This window comes from Ursus americanus, chromosome 3 (assembly GCF_024610735.1).
Source record: "Ursus americanus isolate L20-20 chromosome 3, mUrsAme1.1.p, whole genome shotgun sequence".
NCBI lineage: Eukaryota > Metazoa > Chordata > Mammalia > Carnivora > Ursidae > Ursus > Ursus americanus.
The window spans coordinates 79,453,073-79,469,159 of NC_142129.1; the positions used below are offsets into that span (position 1 = coordinate 79,453,073).

The 16,087-nt window shown below is 36.2% G+C and overlaps 1 protein-coding gene across 1 annotated transcript in view; it reads left to right on the plus strand.

The window, feature by feature from the left end:
- The window catches only part of SEMA3C (semaphorin 3C), a 169,375-nt gene that overhangs the window by 111,489 nt on the left and 41,799 nt on the right, over positions 1-16,087 (plus strand). Inside the window, exon 12 of the mRNA XM_045793378.2 lies at positions 7,590-7,812. Coding sequence (XP_045649334.1) covers positions 7,590-7,812 — 223 coding nt within the window. The remainder of the gene's footprint in view (positions 1-7,589; positions 7,813-16,087) is intronic.

The following is a 16,087-nucleotide window of genomic DNA, read 5'->3' on the forward strand; positions in this document are numbered from 1 at the left end:
GTGAACTGACAGATTGGAATTGAACTTTTTCAAGGACAACAATGATCATAGTCCTACTATCTGTTTTTCATTTGGCCCATTATAATGCTTTATTGAATTCTAGAATATTGATTAGTTTTCATCTCTATAAAATGTCATATAGTACACCGAGAAGAAACAATCGAGAGGAATATAATTTTCAGTTGACTCTCAAGAGGAATATAATTTTCTAGTATTTTTGCATTTCATAGAATATGGTTATATTTATAAACTGGGGTGGATGTGAGTAGAGAAGAATGGTTTCATGGAAAATAATCAAAAGATAATTGTTAAAATATTATTTTCTTAGAATGTTTCTTTTTCCTTTTTCCTTGAATATGAAATTCCCTCTACCAATATGCTTTCAGATATTCATCCCACATAATATTTACTAATTGTTGATTCACTTTATTTTTGTGTTATTATTAGAGTTTATTTGCAGTGTATTAATTCAGTCCTTTATTTTCTCATCATCTTAAATTACACTGCTATCAAATTTCTTTAAAAAATAGGAAAAATAATTTGCTAAGCCTTTAAACCTATTTATTCAAAATTAAAAGAACTCAAATTTAGTTCCGTCGCTAAGAAACTCAAAGATTAATCATTGATACATCTTTTATAGGAACAATTAACTTTTAATTAACTGGAAAGATTCTCATCATTGCTTTTTACCTATGAAACAATTAAATTTTAAAAAGCCGCACCTAATCATGGCTGGGGACAAAGTCCTTTCATACAATTCACAATCTCTTTTACATGATCTCTCTTCGATGCTCATAAGTCAACAGAAAGTGGAAAAATACTTAATTATTTTGTGTAACACAACGAAAATATTAACAGATAAATTATCTTAGGGTACCTCAACTTGGGGTGTGTTGGATAAGAAGCAGAGATTACATAAGAGAAGGCAAAGTGAAAGGGAAGGTGAACAGCTTTCGGATTCCATTATAACTCACAGCTTTCATTATTTCACTCAGTGTATTTCATGCATTCCCAGGTGACTCACTGATAACCTATTCAAAGATAAATCTTCTTTTTGAGAATTATTTGCTATTTGAAGTTGACCAAGTCATTGCTTCATCTTAATACAGAAAATTAACAAGTGATTGTGATTGTATATGCTTTCATTAATTATTCTTTTTTAACAACTTATGTATGGGATTCGTACAGGAACAGTTGATTTCTATACTCAGTGAAAATCTATTTCCCCCAACTATTACCTTAAGAGAAATTTCCCAGATAAACAAATAAAACAGATAAAAGAGAGCCATGCTCATTGAATCAGGTTTGAGGCCTCAGAGCCTCAGTCATTACGAGTGGGAACTTGTTTATACCCAGCTTACAAGAGCAGATTGTGTGCATCTCAATCAAGTAAGGATTCGCAGTACTAATGGAGATAAGCATGGGGAGAGGAGTTACAGTTTGGAAATTGACAAGCATTACAATTCAGGGATTTTTTTCCTGAAGAAAAGCCACCTCTGTTCCCACCCCTTGTCAGACTCTTCACCCGAATGACAGTTCAAAAAGACTCTCAGAAATCATATTGAGAAAACCACTCGTGTCGAATAGCAATTATTCTACATAAAATGGGGGAATAGATAAGCCCTTTTTAGTACAACAAAATAAACTAATGCTAAATTAGAAAATTCAGCTCACAGTCCCACTTTTCACTATTTCCAAGCTCCTAAGAATAAGCATGGTTTTTTTCTGTTGTAAAGCAGTGTGGTATAAGCCAGGGTTTAGTAACACACATCTGGAGCTGACGCCGTGAAAAAGGGAGTAGTCAGTACTTGAGACATATTTCTATAATGTGGTTTCTTACATCTGGTGCTGAGACCAAAGCAGCTCCCTTAAATAAAAAAAAAAAAAAATGTCGGATGAGTGATCCTTAGGGAGAGAAACAGTCAGGGTGGAGGAGACCTCTGGAACTCCTTCTGGAAAGCATACCTCCCAGAAGATGTGGTCCCTCCACCCTTCCCTGAGCAACACACCAGGAAGTCTCAGCTGTCTGACTCAGAGTGGCCAGTGTCTGTCTTTTTCCTAGGCTTCCAGGGTTTACTATCCCACTGATGTAGCAGGAAGACCTACAGCCAAGTGACGCAGAGCATTCCCTCTTCTCTAGGGTTAAAAACATTGCTCCTGAAGTCCTCCCATGAAGCACCAAATGTGATTGCTGTACTTTATTTCGCGACACAGTAGTCAGGTCAACGTCATAAATACATGACTGGATTCTTAAAGAAATGACAGGGGCAGGGATTGTATACCCTCATCCTAATGGTTCCTGTAGGTGATTCTTTTAAAGCCGATTTGATGGCTATGTTAGCAAACTGCCCCAACTAGCAAGCCCAAGTCAGTGGGAAGAAGCCTGCCAATTGTGTCATAATGTTTTTCCATAAGTAATTCAAGTTTGTGGAAGAAACAAGACACCTTTGGTATGTTGCAAAGGGCGGCCAAAGACTGCAGATTCTCTCTGTGGCTGAGCTAACATATTACATTATTCTGTTGCAACGTGTATAAAGCTTCCGTAGAAAATTATTTTTGCTTATACTCTTCTGTTTAAAGCAGAATGTAATAAAAATGTTCTGTTTGTAAATATCTGTTTGTAAGTGGACTAGACCCATCTGCTTTCATCATCATGCTTTGAACAGGCCTGGTGCCTGGTACAGCAAAAGAACACAGAAAATTCATGACCCACATCGTTAGTGGTGGCCAGAAACAGAGAATTTTACTGCTGGACTTTTGTTGATTCCATGCATCTTTTGGTGGTTCTTACATTAGAAGTATTTCTAGTCTTCATAGATGTTTAAAACATTGTTAGGGTAGTTACAATAAAATTAAATACAGAAGGTGTATAGATGTGAAAAATTCATTATATGTTTTTTCATATCATTATTCAAGACACATGAATAAAATAGACAATAAATACTATTGAAGTCTAGGTGAGAGAGACTGTAGTGGGACAGCCTTACATAGAGAAGGCATATAAAAAATAGGAGATTGAGCTGGCCCTGAAGGCAGTCAGATTTGGATAATTTGGGTGGGGAAAGAGTGGTGTTCCAGACGAAGGTTACAGCTTACAATATAAGGCAGAGATAGAAATTAATAAGTGAGTTCTAGAAGTTCTGCCTGAGCTAGTAGGACTGGAACAGAGCACTCCTGTCCGCAGTGGGGGATAAATGGAGGTAAAATGAGGACCAACTGGTGCAGAAGTACCAGTCTTCAGCTATGTAAATCTTTCGGCTTTAAATAAAGGGCCTAGATTACAAAGGGTTTAAGCATGAGATCAGTTTCTCTCAGAATACAAGTTTCAAAGACCAGTGCCAGAAACTACCCCAGATTCTGGAATGCCATTTATTTATGTCCATGTATTTATCCATATACCACTTATCTTACAAGTGTTTTGGTCAAGCTCCCCTTGACCATGCCAGTCACTCCTCCTCTGACTAGTTTTGCTTTTAATTTCTATAGTCTTTAACCTCAATTCCTACCTCTTTCTTCCACTTTGTGCTCTGTGATCCAGCAATGCCCCAGGAATTATAGTTTCCTAAATTATGTCTATCCTTAGTAGAATACTTATCTTCTAAGATAATGGTGACTTCTTACAATGTTCCCCACTGGGCATATCAAAATGCTTTTTGAATAAAAAGTGTCCAAAGATTAGCTACATGAATTAATATATGGATATATTAATATTGAAAACTAGGATCACGGATGTGAGATTTAGGAGCATCAAAGGACAGCAGATGTCAAGAATACCGAAAAATAGGAAAGAAATTAGGTTGAGGGCAACAATTGCTGATACTTCCTTAATGTGGCATTGTTATTGTTCCTAGCATTTCACCCAACACTTTAGTAATCAAAACACTTAAAATGTCTTTACTCAAAAAAAGAGTGCTTATCACTGCTCGATAAACAGAAAACTAGAACTGGAAAAAAAACAGCTTAAAGGAGAAGTTTAACCCAAAGTACTTAATGACTATTTGTAGAGCTCAGTCAGCCTTCTGAAGAATGAGACATCAACCTCATTTATGGACAGAGGCTTTATTTTATGGCAGTATGTAGATGTTATATTATCTTGAGATTTCAATCCACATGCTTTTACATATCACAAGGTGAGGGATAAGTTAATTGCATCTTATTTATACTTGGTAACGTTACACTGAGCAAACTCACAAATCCAGCAGAGAATCTGCAAACAGTAATCCATTTTTGTTCTTGTCACCATGGTTGTCACTCATCCTGTGCCTTACTGCAAAGTTTATGCCATGAATCAGTGGAAAAAATTAATTACTGTCAAAAAGACTTCTTTTGTAGTTTTGAAAATACTCCTGCCAGGAAACACTGGTTTCTAAGCAAGAAGTCATAAAACAAAAGTCCCGAACAGGGGACAGTTGAGTGAATATAAAATAACTGATTTGAGTTGATTTGTTTGAGTTACCTATTTAATAAGTACACTTTTGAGCACATGAGACATAATTTTTAACTGAATTTAAATTAAGTACAACCCAGAAACTAGACATTTATAATTTAATAACATTATCACTCATGAAAATAATTGCTAACTGGAAATTATATAAATTGGCTAGTAATATATGCTAACTTTGGATCTTTCTGAAACTTACAAATGAGAATGTTTGCAAATATTTAAGGAGACATCTCAGCTTAGCAAACCATAATTAGTGGTGTTTTATGAGGAATTGGATTGCCCGTGCATTTGTTCTTTCCATTTTTTCATTCAGTGAGCAATGCATTTCCCTTTTTCCACTTTGTGTGAGGAATGAGGGTAGAGAACACCCATAATTCTACACTTCTCAAGAGTATGGAACATATCCATCATTTTAGAATACCCTCAAGTGAAATTCTTTGTCCCTATTTAGTCTTTTTGTGGACAATTTATAAACATGTATATTTAAATAAAATGCTTTTTCCTAAAAGAAAAGTGTATGAGACCCAGATGAAAGTCACTTGATGGGATAATGAATCAGAGGCTTAGTTTTATTACTTGTCTTATTATCTTTCCTTAGTGAAGTCACTTAATTGCTCCCTGTGCCTTTCTATAAAAAGAGAACTATATTTACTGGTCCTGTAAAAAGTTCTAGTAATGTTAACTGGTCAAAGTGAGGCTAAAAATTGCACTCAGTATAATACAGTCTAAGTGAGTGAGGCAACATTAGTAATTTGCTGAGAGTTATTTGCAAATATGGGTCTGCCCAATGATACTGGTCCAGAGACACTAACACTGTGCAATAGCTGTTGCAAGGATTTAACCTAGAGGTCACCATTTTTGGGGGGGTCCCTAAGGTTGTTTTTATTTTTTTACATTGAGTTAGCATTACAATTCTGGCAGATTTCATATAAAATCCCACATTTCTATCTTCTGTTGAAGTCTGGCCACACTAGGCTTATATTCCTGCACAGGAGCAATCAGCTAGAAATGAGTGTTTGTTGCCATTTTTGAATAAGGTACAACTTTCCAGTTTGTTACTGTCCCCATTACATCCTGTGGTTTGCCTAGATGCTGTACCCGTTGCTATTGCTATTTGTTGCCTTCCTTCACCTTCTACCTCTCTTAAGACAATAAATGAAAATTAGAACAGAAGTGCTTTTCTTTCAAGAAAATATGACAAAGTATTTTTGTTTTTGAAAGTAGAAATATTGTCAGGAATTTAATAGGATTGCACAAATAATGTGTATGTGATATACCTGACAGTTTCAGATTATTAACAGATTATACCTAACAGTTTCACTTGTATAACTTAACACTTGGATCCTATTAATGGATACGCTTGAGTTCCAAGCTTCAGCAGCTCCCAGCCTACCCCTGAGCTTGGCCTCAGATGCCCTATAAATGGAATCTTCTCCCCAGAAGCCCTTGTCATGCCTTTTTTCCAGAACTGCTGAAGCTGTCCAGCAGTCCTTTTTCAGATCTTACAATTGCTTCCTAGCTGCCTCTTTGAACTTGATGCTCTCAATCTTTCCTCTCCTGGCCAGAATTGAGGCTCTTATTTCATACAGCCCCTGCACGAAAATTGAATGCCAGATATAATAGAGTAATTCACTCATTAAATTACCCTTTCTTGAATATCTACTATTTCTCAGCTTTGGTATAGGTCTAAGAGTGAAACAATGAACAAAATATACCCAGATAGGTCAACACGTAGCTTACATTCTAGAGGGAGAAACAATCAACAGACAAGCAACTAATACATAATATACAGTTAGGTAAATAGAGTTATGAAGAAAAATAAAGCAGATTAAGAGGATAGAGTGGAGATAGAGATGGGGAACTAGGTTTATATATGTCGCCACCCTTAAACAAGTAACTTTTGAACTGACAACTGGAGAAGGTAATAGGGAAAACCATGGAATTGCATGGAGAGGCGTGTTTCAAGTGGGGAATAGCAAGCACCAAGGTCCTGGAGGGGGAGCATGCTTGAGCCCCAAGAACAGCAAGAACTACTATGGGAATGGGAGATGCACACCAGACATACAGGGGTTTGTAGGCCATGCAAAGCTGTTGGAATTTTATTCTAAGAGTAATGGAAGTCACAGGAGTCTTTTCTAGAGGGAAACTATCAAGTCTAATTTACCACACTCAATCCAAGCTCCGACTTCAGAGATCCCTCTTTTGGGAGGAGGGAATCGGAGATTAAAACTCTTGCACATTAGAGTTATGATTGAATTTGATAATGCTAATCTGTTTTAGCCAGTAACAGCATTAGATTATATCCACAAGATTTTTGTTTTATTTTTTACCTAACAACACTGTCACTGGCATAGAGTAAAAATAGAAAAGTGATGGGTGGGAAGTGTAAAAAGTTAAATACAAAATGGCATCAACTGCTCTCTGAAAACAAATGGAGTAGGATCAGTGGACTTAGCCTTGCTCAAATGGTCAAATTTTATATCTTTTTAATTCACTTTCTATAGATAGTTGTATAGCCATGCTGTTTTCTCCTCAACGGATAGCAAATACAGATGATCCCCACTTAGGATGGTTCATCTTATGGTTTTTTGGCTTTATGATGGTACAAAAACAATACACAACCAACAGAAACTGTACTTTGAGTACTTAATCTTGATCTTTTCCCAGGCTAGCGATTTGTGATATGATCTTCTTTCATGATGCTGGGTTGGGCAGGGAGCTGCAGCTCCCAGACAGCCGCGTGATCACAAAGGTCTACAACCCATACGCTTACCAACCATGCTGTTTTTCACTGTTGATACGCTAGTCAATAAGTTACATGAGCTATTCAACACTTTATTAAATAGGATTTGTGTTACATGATTTTTGTCTAACTGCAAGCTAATATAAGTGTTCTGAGCATGTTTAAGGCGGGCTCGGCTAAGCTATGGTGTTCGGTAGGTTAAGTGTATCAAATGCATTTTTAACTTACAATATTCCAATTTATATAATGAGTTTATCAGGATTTAAACCCATCATAAGTCGAGGAGGATTTGTACTTACAACAACTTAAGCTTCTAAGTATTTTGAAAAGTAGAGGCCTTTGGTTATCACTAAAATGAAATAACTATTTACTAACTCGGTTCTTTTTAAAATGTTTTATTAGTGCCCAGGAGGAGCATTTACACCCAATATGCGGACCACTAAGGAATTCCCAGATGATGTTGTCACTTTTATCCGGAACCACCCTCTCATGTACAATTCTGTCTACCCAATCCACAGAAGGCCTTTGATTGTTCGTATAGGCACTGACTACAAGTACACAAAGATAGCCGTGGATCGAGTGAATGCTGCTGATGGGAGATACCATGTCCTGTTTCTCGGCACAGGTAAGTATTTGAGCTCAAACTATATTTTAATGTGTAGCAGAAGAGCATAATAGGTAAGGACCATAATATTGGAACCAGAGAGACTCCAATGTTAATGTCTGTTGGATTATCACTGAGGTATTTAAAGTCTCTATGCCTGTTACCACATCTGTAAAATAGAGTTAATAAAATAAATTGCTTCATTGGTTTATTGTGAGGAACAAATGGGTTAATATATGTAAAGCACCTAGAACAGTCCCTGGCATATATTATAGTGAAATATAATAATTATGAGCCTAATGAAAGGATGGGAAGAAATTTTAAGCAGGGGTAGTGTTTCTCTCAACTGAAGCAAATTCTGTGACTTTTTAATAAACACGTGGAGCCATTTTCCAGTGATAATGATAGATAGTTCTAGATAACATTTAAAAGTGAATTTAGTAACAAATACAGATAGCTTTTTTGAAAATGTAATAGTAGTATTTTAATTCATTCACAATTGTAGTTTGCCAATTTACTTTCATAGACAAGTTGAGTGAAAAATACTCTTGTTTATAGATCTACATGAATGTGGAATGGCTGACTTTATAGCAGGGGTTCTCAAAGTGTGTTCCCCAGACTAACAAAATCAGTATTACCTACCCAAGAGTTTGTTAGAAATACAAAGTTTAGGGCTCCAATCCAGGAACACTAGGGATAAGACCCAGCCATCTGTGTTTTAACAAGCCCTCCAGGTAACTCGACATACACTAAAGTTTGAGAACCACTACTCAAGAGAAAAAAACTCTAATTTTCTAGTCAGGCAGTAATAAACATCTTTCAAACATTCCTGACCACCTTGCAGGAAGTGATGAAATCTCTTTACTTATAATATCAGAACTACTTCATGAAATTAGGTAATTCCTCTACTAGCTTAAGAAAAAGATATAAAATATGTCTGTGAACCTCATTACAAGATACGCAGTGGTGCAATATGTATTCTGAACTAAGAAATGAATTGCACTCAGCCCTCAGTCAATTTTAAATGTGGATATTTTTTCTTGGCTAAATAGTAATTTCCAAGTGTGCCTTTCTTATGAAATTCTTATTTTGTTCTTGCACTTAAAACCCCAGATCTGAATCTTTCACTTTCATATAATTTCAGCTTGTATTGGTCTGAGGTTGAGAATCTGATGATATGTACTACTTGGCATCCTCTTTCCCACTTGGACATATCGACGTTTTCACTGATCCTCTCTTTGTTTGCCCCATTACCTGAGTAATTACCCTTCCTTCCCAGACTAACCATTCTCTAGTGTGTTCTCAATTTTATCCTTTCCTGCCATTTCCAGGACTTTTCTTTATCAGCTATCTTCTTACTTGCTTTATTCGTTCATTTCATTCTCTACTGCATCCTTGGCTTAGAAACCTTACACTATATACAAAACAAAACTACACCTTAGCCCATAGCTCACCCTCTGCTAGCCTGCTGATTTTGCCAAGGTTTTCAATGTCCTCATGATAAGAAAATCCAGTGCCCTTTAACCACTGAGGTACTTCATCTCCTCTTTGCATCATTTGGTATTGTAGAATCTCTCTTTACCTGTCGCTTCAGCCACAAGTAATGTAAGTTCCTTCTCAGTTTCCTTCATGAGCCTAGCTTCCTCTTGCTTGTGAGCATAGGTATTCCCCGAGATTCTGTCCACAGTCCTCTTCTTCTTATGTGTTCTTTGGCCATCTCATTTATTCATTTGGTTTTAATTACTATGTGCAAACAAATCCCAAATCCCTAGTCGTTGTCATTTCCTGAACTCAATATTTGCATTTACATCTTACTTGTTTTCTTTGTATCTTAGTATTTTTTAAAAATTTTTAAAGTTTTTATTTTAATTCCAGTTAGTTAGCAGACAGTGTTATATTAGTTTCAGGTGTATAAAATAGTGACTTGACACTTCCATACATCACCCTGTGCCCATCACAAGTGCATTCTCTAACCCCCATCCCCCACCTGCCTCGCCACTGGTAACCATCAGATTGTTCTCTAAAATTAAAAGTCTGTTTCTTGCTTTGACTCTCTCTCTCATTCGTTTCCTTTGCTTTTCTGTTTTGTTTCTTAGATTCCACATACGAGTGAGATCATACTTTGTCTTTGTCTGTCTGACTTACTTCACTTAGCATTATACTCCTCTAGCTTCCTCCACATCATTGCAAATGGCAAGATTGCATCTTTTTTTTTTAATAGCTGAGTAATGTTCCATTGTATATATACTATCTCTTCTTTAGCCATTCATCAATCAATGGACACTTGGGCTGCTTCCATATCTTGGCTATTGTAAATAATGTTGCTATAAATATAGGGGTGCATATATCCCTTTGAAATAGTGTTTTTGTATTCTTTTGGTAAATACCCTGTAGTGCAATTGCTGGATCATAAGGTGGCTCTTTATTTAACTTTTTGAGGAAACTCCACACTCGTTTCCACAGTGGCTGCATCAGTGTGCATTCTCACCCAACAGCGCAGAGTGTTCCTTTTCCTCCACATCCCTGACAACATCTGTGTTGTTGATTTGCATCTTACATTTAGATAATACAAATTGTGCAACTCCTTAACATTTCAGACATCATGCTTCAAACTCAATTTATCCACTCCGAAGACTCTGAAACCAGTGCTTAATCCAGTCTCACGTATTTGTATTCTTACTGCACGTTCCTTTCAATGTTCTATTTCTCCTTGATATGTAATTTCTCTGCAGGCATATCACCGTGCCTGGTAAGCTCAATAAATATTTGTCAAGATGAATCAAATATCGTGACTATATCCATTGCTGCTCATATAATGAAGTGAATTCATAACTATTTGCAAAAGCTCATCTTCATTTTGCATAGAAACTGTGTTCTCCAAATATGTAACCTCCATATGGGTGACTTTGAAGAGTTGCTCTTAGCCTTGGCTCAGATTATCTGGCATGGGGTTTGCATTTTTAAAAAATTCCTGAAGTGAAGTGATTATTTTAGAGTCATACTTCCCCTAATATCTCATATTACTCATAAAAAGTAACTGTTTTTCTTTCTTTCTTTCTTTCTTTCTTTCTTTCTTTCTTTCTTTCTTTCTTTTTTTCTTTCTTTCTTTTTCCTTTTGGAACTTGTGTTAAATGTGAACTCTGATGTCATAGTTGACTTGTTGTTTCATGAAGGTTTGCATAAAATATGTAGATTTAGCGGATGGAATTTTCAAGTCTTTATAAACTGCGTAGCAGTGTTTATTCAGATAGAAGGCAGTAAGAAACATACTTTTGCACAAATTCTTTGGCTTTTCTTACCATGTAAGTATCTGGCACCTTTACACAGACTTTTTATGTTGGTATTTAAATATTTGTGTCATTTTGAAAAACAGTATTTAGGCATATGTTTTTAATTGTACTGGGAAGCTTCCCTAATGATTGCTTACAAAGCCACATGAGTCTCTGAAAGATTCTAATAGGAAAGTACAAGCTATGACAATACCCCTGCCAACAGCATCTTTCTGAAGAGATGAAAACTCACTGAGCCATTGTCTCTTATCCTCATGGTCATATCAGACTATACTAGAATTTAGAAGCAGGGATTTCAATTTACCTGAAACTCTAACAGCAAGTATATTGGTATAAAATATTTGTTGCCCAAGTAGTTCTTGGATTGCTGATGAAATTTCTTCAAAAGAGAGTTCTTGGTGCTTGTTTGCTACTAAAAGTGAATAGAATAGCCTTTTCTGAAATGGAACTGGGGAGAATTACAGGTTACTGCTCCCAAGGATTTCTTAGCTTTGTGTATCTAAATGTCTTAGGAAGGGTATAGTATGTCATGGTGTTGCCAAATTCCTCACTGCCAGGGAGCTTTTCAGCTGTTATAAGTAAATAATAATGTTCCAATTATTGCCATGGGGCAAGCTTCTCTCATGGCTTCCTTCTCTCTTTACCATTACGGAAATTTCAGAGGAATTCAATAAAGACATTAGTTGTCAAAGAAGATGTCATTAAAAAAAAAAACCCTACATGACAGCTAATTGGAATGCAAGTAGAATATTATGTAACTGTATTCGCTTTGAATATCATGAACAGTTTTGTAGCACCCAGAATCTCCCTGGTAGTTATATAGGCCCAGTGCCTACTAACCATTACAGTTAGCCCCTTACAGTGTACTACTATACCAGTCGAGTTTGAGAGGCTGGTAATCTGACCCTCTACTCTCCTGGTACTACTTCATTGTATTTTGTGTATTGCCAGATGCAAAGATAGATAGATAGATAGATAGATAGATAGATAGATAGATAGATATAAGGGGGGGAGAGAGAGAGGAAAGAAGAAAGCAAAGAAAGAAGGGAAGAAAGAAAGATAATTTGAGCTTTGTCTTCTCATCTTTTATTTCTTACAGTTTGCATTATCAGTGTCTAAGCTAGGATTCAGCAAACTACAACCTGGACCAAATCTAACCCACTGCATGTATGGTACATACGCTAAGAACGTTGTTTTACATTTTTAAATGATTGAAAAAAAATAACAAAAAGAATATTTCATGAGCACTGAAAATCACAAGATTTGTAGATTACCGTGTCCATAAATAAAGTTTTATTAGAATATGGGCCACATTCATTCTTTACATTTTGTCTGTGGCTGCTTTTGAGCTACAATGCCGCAGTTGAGTGGTTGCCACAGAGACTGTTTAGTTCACAGAGCCTAAAATATTTGTTATTTGGCCTTTTAGAGAAAACCTTTGCTGACCTTGTTTTGCTTGATAGTTGGAAATTTTAGAAAAATGCAGACTTCTTAAGCTATTTTCTAATATGTAGATATAATACAGGAATTCATAATGTTGCCCAAAATAAATATTTCTCCTTTTTATCTTGAGTAAAAAAAAATTCTGCTGTTCTAATAAAACTTAAACTAGAAACAGTTTCCTTAATTACATTGCCATTCATTCTTTCTACTGCCCTCTCTAAAGAAGATCTCATGTTGAAAAAAAATGTATTTTCAAGTCAGTGCTTTGTTTTATTCTGTAGCGTTTGTTGATGTTTTGTAGTATCTTTGTTTTGTTCTGGGTTTGTGTGTGTGTGTGTGTGTGTGTGTGTGTTGCTTTGATTTGTGTTTTTACTTCTTAGTATTAGTGCTGTGGGTATTTGTGTGATCCTTACTCACCTACCCACTTTTTTTCCTAATCCTTAGGAAAGGCTGTAAACCAGCAGGCAGGAGCTCTCATAGGATTAACATTTCTATTTTAACTTTGCCACCTACTGCTTACATCCAGGCCATTTGTTCAGAGCTGACGGCATTGCACAGTGAAGACATTTTTGCCTGTTTTCCTTTTGCCTCTGGAGTTATGAAAATATTTAAGTGTCTGGGTCAGGTTTAATCACATTCTATCAAATTTATATTTTTAGCACTATATATGAATCAGAATGACATGTGGTTTCTGATGAAAGAGCGATAGTATTCTTGTGAATGGGTGTTAGCGGTTTGGGATGATTTAATGCCATTATGATTTTTTAATGTAAGTTCGATACATGTGGTGTTCTGCCAAAGCGTTTATACAGTATGTACTGTTTCATGCTTCTTATTAGCTTCCGTTTCACTGGATGAGTACTAAGTTGGAATGTTGGCTCCAGTAAGTCATTTGAAAGTGTGGAGTTTTGAAGTGTGTGCCACATATGTGACTAAAGCCTTAATATGTTTGCCTTGCAGCATTACAGGATAACTACCTTCAGAGTAACGAACCAGTTTTGGCAGTCACATCTCTTGGAATGGCACACTTAATGAACCGCAGAGCCAGGCATTTTGATTTTTAAAGAACTCCCTAAAATACTCCATGTAAAATTTGATAGCTGGAGCAGTGCTTTTGAGCTCAGAAAAGACTCCCATCAGTTGGAAGCTGTGCATGAATGTCACTTTGAGGATAATGTCTAGACTTCCCCTTTGCTTGGGAGTAAGGAACAAATCCCTTTATAAGTCACTGGTTTTTAATAACATTGTGGTTCACTGCTTTCCAAAGCAGAATCTGGAAACTTCTGAGAGTTTACCAAGGAGTCTACTGGGATTTTCACAGCAGGAAAAACTAATGGAACAGAGTGCAGTGATGGCTGAATTGACAGGAGAAGATGATAAATCATGGTGTGATGACTGCTTGATCGTGTAGAAGAGTAGCAAAAAGCGTTTATGTGGAGAGAGAGAGAGAAAAAGGAAGGTAACCCAGGTAGTGATTGCTAACCCAGAGATAAATGGTGTCATTTAAATTGTACTTCCAAAAGACAGCTTTCGAAAAATATATACATGGCTAATTGCTGAAAATTTTTATGCCAAAAGGCAGATTTTTTTCTTTAAGCTAATCTTCAGAGTCATATTCTCTTAAAGACAGCATACAATCTCATGTCATGATTATGCAAATTTTAGTGTGCTTAGTTTATCTGAATAACCCGTTTATTTATTTAGTATTCTACTTATTATGCAAAAAAAGTATACATTTTGGGTTTCTGAAGTATTTATTACTATTATAAAGATGCTAATTACATTTATTTACAGTACTTACCTTTGCCAGACATGTTATTGGGTCTCATCCAACCCTTATCATTACTCTGTGAGGAATTGTGAGAATGCATACTCCATGGGGGGCAAGCTTATTTGTGGGATTTATTCATTGCTGTATCTTCAGGGCTTAGAATAGTGCATCACTCAAAGTTGCCAATCAATAGATATTATTTGAATGAATGAGTGAATGAGTTGCACTTACCTCCATCACGTTTGAACAGAAACTCAAATGAGTTAAGATATTAGATATTTGGTGTATGATACACTAGAATGTCAACTCCTGCTGTCTGATTTCACACCCTGGGCATTTATTCTCTTCACATTACTACCTCATGGACTGTCACCACTTTATATCATTTACCTTTTATGAAATTAAGGTAATTTCATTTATACTTTCTCATTTTACTGTGAATTAAATGTTTCATCCACATAAGTTGAGCCGATGTCCTTGATGTGCTGACATTCAACATTAGTATCAGCATTGTTTTGTGTGAGTGACATCACTTGCTTTTTCCCACCCACATATTGTCACCAAGTCTTACATGTTAACAAGATACATCTTACAAGGTGAAAGACAAGACTTGGAACAGACTGGATTTGTGTGTGAATTAATGTAACTCTGTTAGAATTTAATGTGTGAATGTGATATCTTTTTATGCCAGTTACCACATATTCAAGAAGGAAGGAGATTATATATTGGGGGAGAGAAGTTGCAGGAGTGGAGGAGGTCTTCACCTTCATTTTTGATATATCACTAAATCTTTGCACATTTCGAATTTTTTAAAAATGGGGCTTATGTATGTCTTACACACTCACCAAAACACATGCAAATCTCTTTGGCATGCTTCTATTACTTAATTAAAATGGATTCTGCATATTCGATTGATATATTTGGAGGATTTCAGAATACCATTTAAGGAGACAGTGCTTCTCAAGAGGAGAGATGGTGATGACTTGCTCTATGACACTGTGACTTGCTCTATGACACTGACTCTTTTACTATTTAATCACTGATATTTTCCTAGATGACCTGAAAACAACTACAGCCAAACCTCATTCCTGTATGTTGCCTTCATTTAACCCTTTACTCATAAATGAATGTAAGAAAATCTCCTAGCATAAAGACAATTTAAAATCTTTTGTCTGTGTATTAAGAAGAAATAACCACACTATGTTTTTGTTTTAGATGTGTTGCCAAGTTCCTCTGAGGCAGACTTGGCAGCTTTTGTCCCTAGGAAGAGAATTCGCAGCCTTAGACTCAGCAAGGCCAAGCCTTCTCAGTGTGATTACCCAAAGGAGGTCTATAGCTAGCTCTCAGTTGTGGGGGTGGTTCCTGTGAAAAGCCAGCTTTACAAGTTTGTTGTTGTTGTTGTTGTTGTTGTTGTTGTTGTTTTACTGAACTGAGAAGAATTCAAATTTTGTAGAAAATGGAAAGAAAGGTTTCATTTTAGAATATGAAATATAGTGTAAGTTGGAATAAAAAAATTGAAATTGCCTTTTCTGAGGTGAATCTGTGGTGCTAGAGACATAAATGTTTTACTTAGTTGTATGCTGTTTTCCTCTTTCACTCATGTGGCAGGTAGAATAATAGACCCCCCCAAAGGTCTCCTAAGAGTTGGAACTTGTGGATATGTTACCTTACATGGCAGGTTTGTTATAGACCTTGAGATGAGGAGATTTTCCTGAATTGTCTGGGTGTGCTCAGGAAATTACACGATTATGTAAAAGCAGAAAAACTTTCCTGGCTATCATCGGGGGGGAGA